The sequence below is a fragment of the Triticum dicoccoides genome, chromosome 4A (assembly GCF_002162155.2).
Source record: "Triticum dicoccoides isolate Atlit2015 ecotype Zavitan chromosome 4A, WEW_v2.0, whole genome shotgun sequence".
Lineage (NCBI taxonomy): Eukaryota > Viridiplantae > Streptophyta > Magnoliopsida > Poales > Poaceae > Triticum > Triticum dicoccoides.
In genome coordinates, this window is record NC_041386.1 from 660,304,802 (window position 1) to 660,312,798 (window position 7,997).

At 46.0% G+C, this 7,997-nt stretch overlaps 1 protein-coding gene across 1 annotated transcript; it reads right to left on the reverse strand.

Annotated features, from left to right (window-relative positions):
* Window positions 1-2,340: 2,340 nt before the first annotated feature.
* LOC119289613 (alpha carbonic anhydrase 8-like) lies at window positions 2,341-7,614 on the reverse strand. Its single transcript, XM_037568901.1, has 5 exons — window positions 6,946-7,614; window positions 6,699-6,845; window positions 5,338-5,415; window positions 5,091-5,250; window positions 2,341-2,532 (listed from the first exon to the last, which is right to left on the reverse strand). Exons 1-4 carry the CDS (start codon window positions 7,534-7,536, stop codon window positions 5,131-5,133), a joined length of 936 nt encoding a protein of 311 aa, XP_037424798.1. The 5' UTR covers window positions 7,537-7,614; the 3' UTR covers window positions 2,341-2,532; window positions 5,091-5,130.
* Between the last annotated feature and the right edge of the window lie 383 nt (window positions 7,615-7,997).

Here is a 7,997-nt window from a genome sequence, read left to right on the forward strand (position 1 = left end):
GGTTCGGCATGAACCGCCACTAAAGGCCCACCACGTGGCGTGAGCTCGCGCCGTGGTATGGGGAACCTTTAGTACCGGTTGGTCTTACCAACCGGTACGAAAGATATTTTTTTTTGAAAATTTTGGAAAAAATGTTTTTTTTTTCGATTTTTAACTTTCTGAATTATTTGATGATTTAGTCTCTAATCGCCCCTCTTAAATACTCAAGTGTGGATCACTCATTCCAAATCGTCTAACTTCCCAATCGGTCACCCATCTTCTCACTCCCCTAGTCTGAGCACGCTTAACTTCAGAGTTCTATTCCCCCTACTTTCCAAGTCTGCACTTATTGTTTTCCTGACAAATGTAAGGTGTAAATCCTATTAACCCTCAGCAGTTTAGCTTGAGCATTAGGTCACACATTTCACCGTTTGAGTTTGAAACTATTATTCTAAAAAACAGTAATTATTAACTCCATTTCACCGTTGGGCAGAATAGAAAATGATGTATATAACTCATAAACAATATGATGATAGTATTTCTATTAAACAACATTACTAAGAAATAATCATCATCATCAACTTTATTGCAGTGAGAACAAGAAATATACATTTCTCCCGTTCAAGAGACACCTTGATCTTTATCTACTCTTTGAAAATTGATCACTTTGATACAAAATTTATCATAGATTTAAGCTTTGAACATAAGACTCATAGAATTATAGTACTGTTATCATCAATGTTGATCAGAAAATAACAATACCATATTTTAACTTTAAAAACAAATATCTTTCTGATTCTGATTTCACCCATAGGGAGAAAACTTTCAATTAAATTTTCCCGTTGGTTCCAATTTAATTGGAGGATAAAACTTTTACTTTGCAGTGGAAGCTTTATAATATTCTATTCAGAAACAATTCTTTCTTTATACTCTCTAAGCAATTTTAACCGGTTGGTTCCAAATTTCATTAAAGAAGCAATTTAATCTTTTACTTTTAGTTATATTCACTTTTAAAAGAGCACTTTTATTTTTATATGCAGCGGAAAAACATGAATAAAAAATTCAAGAACCTCTTACTTTTCAGAAGTATTTCTTTTACTTTTTTTTCTAAACAAAAAAATTCTTTGAATAATTTTGATTAGCAAAACTGTATGAAATTTGTCCAAAAACTGGACAAAAAATAAATAAACAGAAGACAGCCGCGCACTTCTCTTTGTTCTGTTGAGCGCGCGCCGCCAATGGTCGAAACCGGCCCAAAAGGCCCAGCGCGGGGCGTTGCTCTCTGGCCTGGTCCGCCGAACCAAAAACCCACATTCTTTCGGCCCAAAAGCCTGGCAACGAGCTAGGTTTTTCCTCCTAGCCATCCGATCTGATCGGACGGACGTCCGCGCTCCTCACTAGATCAAAACAAGGCAGCGACTCCAGCCCCGAAAACCCTAGCCCCAAATTCATTCTCTCCCATCGCCCCTTCGCTCTCTCCCGTCGTGCTATCTCTCTCGACAGCGGAAGCACGGGGCTGCGCTCCGGCCGCCGGCGACGGTGCCGAGGCCCAACGCGCCGCTTCCTTCCTCTTTTTTTCTGTCGCTGAGAGAGTGAGGGACGCTCTGAGCCTCCTCCGCTCCCCTCGCTCGATCTATTACCAGACGGGCGACGACGACGGTAGCCCGCCCCGGCCGCCGGCGGTGGTTACACCACCGCGCCGCATGAGCCGTTTCCCTTATCCCTTTCCTGTCTTCTTTCGTTTCACCCATCCACCACCACCCCAGAAAGAGAGAGGCGCGGGCAGAGCCCTCCTCTGTTCCATGAAGACACTACAAGAAATATGTCAACTTGTGACCCTCACTATTAGTCGCTGAAAGGTCATAGTTTTTCATTTGCGACCTTTTTGTGACCCAAAGCAGAAGGTCAAAAGCTGGCGGTCGTAAACTGAAAGTAGTGACCTTTGTGATATGTAAAAGGTCGTTGGTTCCACGACCAAGTTTTTGGTCACTAGCAACCTCCCCAGGCCACGTAGGCATCTAGCATGGCAAGCTGATGTGGCACAAGAATCAGCCCGGTCCGATTCGGCGTTTTACATGGGCCGAGCCCAACAATTCGGCCTTTTTAATGTATTTTTTCCTAGCTACATGGGCCTAGCCCAGCAATTCGGCATTTTTTTCTTGGCCATTGCCTTTTATAGTACTTTTTTTCACCCTCAACCCTTTTATAATCCATTTCTGTTTTGGGCCTCAGCCTTTTTACAATCCATCTACTTTTTGGGCCTTGGCCTTTTCGTTTGTCACACTGGTCATCTTTCTATTTCTCACACTTTCACAATAAACAAATGAAAAATATTTCAAATGGCAAGAGAACATATGAAACTGTAAAATGATAGCCAATATTAGCACCAAATATGCTGACTACTGTACAAATACGAAATTACAGTATTTACAATAGTGTTCATACAACCAGATATGCTGGCTACTGTACAACATAACTACCACTACATTATTACTCGCTACTCTTTACTTTGTCGGGCTTCAAGCTTCTTCAAAATTCTTCAGCCCAGAGCTCCTGTAAAGAGAGGTAACACCACACTTTTAGAGCTAGATCAAGGCACTAAATGTTTATTTGGTTGGGTCATGCTGCAACAATCACATAGAAGCATAGTTATAAGCACAAATACACCAATCATCTCAGTTCAAGCAAATCATCTATAGTAGCAAAGCATGAAAAAAGAAGCAGCACATGGCAGGAATGTTTACAACAGCTCAGTTGATGACTTCAAATAGGAACAATGTATACAAGTATAATACAAAAATATGAGAAACTATCACAGTACATAAATGGTATCACCGATATATATAGCTGACTCAATGACAGATTGAAATGTTTTACTCAATGTATGGAACTCAAAGAAATTTTCTGGTTAGGCACCAGCATCGTGCATTTTAACTTCAATAACTGCAGAAATTAGATAGTACTCCCTCCGTCCGGAAATACTTGTCATCAAAATAGATAAAAGATGATGTATCTAGACGTATTTTAGTTCGTGATACATCACCTTTTATCCATTTTGATGACAAGTATTTTCGGACGGAGGGAGTATATGAAGGCAATATTCTAAAGATATATCTCCCTCAAACATATAGAGTACAACTGAAGCAAATGCAGCTGCTCTTGCTGATATATCTCTCTAGACATGGTCTTGCTAACTTACTATGTTCACTACAGGAAACACGTAATTTGCCGTATGTGAATTACAGACGGCAAAGACCTAAATCCAGATGGCAAAGAGAGTTTGCCGTCAGGAAGCAGACAGCAAAGTCAGACGGCAAAGATAAGTCGGCAAAGAAAACTTTGCTGTCAGCTTTTCGTCCGACAGACGACAAAGATTTTGCTGTCAGCCAAACTGTGAATTTGCCGTCTGCCACGAAAATAGCAGACGGCAAAGAAACCTATTTGCCGTTAGCTAAATGTGATCTTTGCTGTCAGCCAAACCATTTTACAGATGACAAAGATTTTTTTTTATTTTACAAAAAATACGCTGGACAGAGTCAACACCAAAACAAGACATGAAGGCTCGACTGACAAAGAAAAGGGAAAGGCCCAGCCATGCTGCCTTTCATTCATCGTCGGTGGAGTTACAGAGTTTTGTCGGTGGAGTTACAGAGTTGTTACACAGCAGTCCTGAAAGTTTACACAAAGGACCCTAAAAACTAAATCTGAAAAGCAAAATTAGGTTCTTCTCCACTGCGGCAATAGAGACTTCATCGCCGGGGACGAAACCGCAGGGACTCCATTGTTGCCACCTGACCTTGCTCGCCGCGCTGCCCGACCCTGCTCGCCGAGGCGCTGCCTGACCGTGCTTGCCGCGCCGCCCGCCCTGGTCGCCGACGCGCCGCCCAACCCTGCTCGCCGGCCTGGCTCGCCGAAGCGCCGCCCAGCCGTGCTTGCTGCACCGCCCCCTTGGTCGCCGAGCTGCTCCTCGCCCGTCCCTGTCGCCGGCTCGCCGCGCCTAGACGAGGTCCTGCAAGGCCTTGCTCGCCCGAGGCGATTCCCGTCCTGCTCGTCGCGTGGCCGCCCACGAAGAGAGGAGAGCGCGCGGGGTCGATGGCGCTCGCCGAGGGGCCGAAAAGGCCTACTCTCTGCGCGGCCGCCCGCTGCGCCGCCGCCCGCCCTGCTCGACCGCGTCGGCTGCGAGCAGAGAGGAGCGCGAGGTGGGTGGGGACTGGCGGAAGCGGCTGGAGGCAGTCGGCACGCGAACGTAGCTGCGCATGGAGGGAGCACGGATTGCGGGTGGGTGGTGGTGGTGGTGAGAGAAGAGGCGGGTGCGGGCCTCCCACGAACAGAGGAGATGATAGAGACGAACGAGAAGGAGAGCATAATGTACGGGATGGGCGCGGGTGGTGGTGGGCCAGCGGGTGGGGGCCCGTGGTGAGAGAAGAGGCAGGTGCGGGCGGCCTAGATCTTGCCATGTCATCAATCCGCGAGATGAATCCGCGTGCTGTGTTTCTTCTTTGCCGTATGTGAAAAAAACACAGACAGCGAAGGATGTCTTTGCCGTCTGCAGTTCTTTTATAGACGGCAAAGATATACTTTGCCGTCTTCAATTTTATTCTAGACGGCAAAGTAACCTCTTTTCCGTATGTAGAAAAAAAGAAAACGGCAAAGTATGTCTTTGCCGTCTATAATAAAAAAACAGATGACAAAGTATGTCTTTGCCGTCTATAATAAAAAACAGACGACAAAGTATGTCTTTGTCGTAAGTTATTCTTTGCCGTCAGTAGTTGACGGCAAAAGTGGTCTTTGCCGTCTAGCCCGACAAAAAGGTGACGGCAAAGAGCTCTACTGACGGCAAATTAGCTGATTCCTGTAGTGGTTAACACAGACTAATCCGAGTGAACCAGCTAATTCTAGTTCGTCCACGGACCACACAACGAATGAATGCATCAAGGTTTGAAGACAGTACTACGTACATCCTACAACACCAAATCAGCACAACAAAACCGAAGACCATGCAACCAATGAGCTGCAGCCCCGGCACTGAATTAGGAGCAGAAGAAACCGAGCTTTGCGCCAGATGCAGCTAGCAAGCATAAAGAAACGAGCGAACATGGAAAGCAAGATACCTTGATCTGGTACAGCTTGAGCCATGCCGACCAGCATCCGTTACTTTTTCGGGTGCCTAGCATCCTCAGTGATGGGGATGACATTGGTCCTCTTCTTGGCCATGTTGACAAGGTCCCTACCACTCCGGTGAGAGAACTCAACGGCATACACCAACCCAGTCTGCAAAGTGACAAGACTTCGTTAAGACAACTCACATTAAGTAGCATTCACTTGAAATACACAAAGGAAATAGTGACGAGATCTCACCGGTCCAACAATGTCAGACACATGAGACACGGTTGTTCCAAAGGCAGCTCCGAGGTACAGCACACGTGTTCCAGGAGCCTGAACCAAGAACCACAAAGTCAACTACTACAACAATGGTATCAATCCCGGTCAAGAAGCAGGCAATGAGTACTCCAGGAAGCTGTTGCATTGATAAACTCTTGATCTTGATCTTGTTGGAGTAGATCAAGATGGTGATCCTGTAGTGTATACTCCTGGAGTAGATCTTATTGGAGTACACATGAGTATTTTAAAAACAGAATTTAAATGTGCACCTTGTAAATTTAAACACGAGTTTTTAATAGGATAATACTCCTGGAGTACACTTGATGCTACACCTCTAGAGTACACTTGTGCACAAGTGTGTACTGTGTGTACACTTGATGCTACTTCTGTTACTGTGTATTCCAGCATACAAGCATACTACTCCATGCTTGCAAACTTTACCGCTACACCAAAATTCCAGCATACAAGAATAAATCCAGCATGCAAGCACAACAATGAATGATTAAATGGAAATATTCAGTACCTGGATATTGTCAGTCAAAGTTAACTGAATATTTTCATTTGATAATTTGATCTTTGATCAAATGATCATTTAAAAAGATTCATTTAGTTTGAAAAGAGTTTCAGTTAATTCCAACCTACCCCAAACAAGTGCGTGCGTGCGTGTGTGGTGCAAACAAGAAGAGTAGTGCGCTACTGATGCAAGCAAGCAGTTTACACCAAATTTTAATTAACTAAAAATGTTTCATTTAATTACTCCTGCAAGCAAACAAGAGCGGCGCACTACTCTATTCCAGGAACTACAGGAAATTGACAGGAGTAGCAAGTTAACAAGAAATTGACAGCACAACTACTATAGGAACTCCAGAAACTTGATACTTTAAAGTGTTCTACTACTAAATCAGCTTGCATCAGCTACTCCATTAAGTGCACATTCTTTACTTGAAGTGTTCTACTCCAAAATTAGCTTGCATCAGCTTGCTCCAGATCAGCTACTCTGAATAATTAACAGGAGCAATTTTTGTGATAACTCAGGCAATGTACAAGAGCAATTCAAACCTCAAGCAATTCAGTAGCTCTCTTTTACTCAAGCAATTCAAACCTAGGGTTGTCTGGTGAGCATGTACTTGCTGGATACTCACCTTGTCAAAAAAAGAACAAACATGTTTAACTATCACAAACACTCTAGATATACTGTCATTACTATTCTTCTCTGAATATCGGCAGCAAACACATTAAGACGACATATACAATATCAAAACACATGTCATAAACATTAAGACGACATGTCATATTTTTGCAGAATCTTCGGTTTACAGCAACTGAAGCATACAAACCTCTCGCATACATAGGTGACCTGATATGTTGCCGTCGTCACTGAAGTGAACCATGTGTTGCTCCACCGCAAACCTCTCGCCGTTGATGGTGTGCTCCGAAGGTGAGTGCCAATGGATATTGTTGAGCTTGTTCTTCACGATGTCGATCTGCACCGTCCTTCACCAAAGAAACCAATGAGATAACTCTGAATATGTACTGTTGAGTGCAGAAGGCAGGTAAGCAGCGTTTGGTTCAGAGCAAAATTACCGCGATTGGCAGGAGCTTTTCTCTCCATGGCCTAGTCACCTTCACCATGCAAGGAGATGAGATGGATGGACAGTGCCTGCACACGACCACTTGAGATGTGATGTGGAAAGGAAGAACAACAGAGGTAGAAGAAGAATACAAGGGGAGGAGGGGTCGAGGCAGAGGTAGAAGAAGAATAGTAGAGATGGATTGGCAGGAGCGGGTTGTTGTCGAGGCAGATCTCCTCGAGGCTGTCGAGGCTGTCGAAGAAGTCCTTGGGGAGGGAGGAGAAGGCGTTGTCATTGAGGTAGGCGTGGCGGAGGGCCGCCATGCCGCGGAAGGAGGGGAGCGGGCCGGAGAGCGCGTTGGTCTGGAGGCTGAGGTCCTGCAGCGCATCGAGGGAGGAGAAGGTGGGGGGCAGGGCGCCAACGAGGCCGACGCCATTGAGGTCGAGGTTGTTGACCCCGGCCGTCGCGGTCGCAGAAGACGTGGTCGTGGACCGGGAGGACGCGGCTCCCGTGATGGTGCTCCCCTCGCTGGCCACCATGCTGCCCCTCTCGCTCTCCTCCCCCTCCTCAATCGGGAAGAGCAGCAGGAGCCAAGGCTGTGCATGCGCGGGCAGAAGAGGAGGAGCGGATGGTAGCGCGCGGGGATGGGGAGGGAGGTGGCGGCTCGATCTGGTAGGAGAGGAGGAGCGGGTGGTGGCGCACGGGTGCTGGCGGCGGGATCGGCTGAATCGGGGGCGGGAGGTAGGTGGCGGTTGCGAGGAGTGCATCGGAATCGGGGGAGAGGAATGGAGTTAGGGTTTGGGTGCGGCGGCGAGAGAGGGGACAAGGGAGGAGGGTTTTGGGCTACGGGTGGGGGTGGGGGCATCTCTTTTTTATTTTTATTTTCTGTACATAGATGGATGGATGGATGTGGAATGGAGAGATGAATGGATGGATGGATGGGCGCCATGTCATCGATCCGTGGAATGAGTTCTGATTGGTTCGGAAATTTAGTTATTTAAAATAGTTTCCAAGTATTGAAAATAGAGGGCTTTTGTGAAGCAGCTATCAAAAATATTTTCTAGA

Coding starts and splice junctions, on each gene's coding strand:
- LOC119289613 (XM_037568901.1), bottom strand. CDS start 7,536: ATGCACAGCCTTGGCTCCTGCTGCTCTTCCCGATTGAGGAGGGGGAGG. Junction 5,416..6,698: donor GTCACCTATGTATGCGAGAG/GTTTGTATGCTT, acceptor TTCTTGGTTCAG/GCTCCTGGAACACGTGTGCT. Junction 5,251..5,337: donor TGTCTGACATTGTTGGACCG/GTGAGATCTCGT, acceptor GTCACTTTGCAG/ACTGGGTTGGTGTATGCCGT.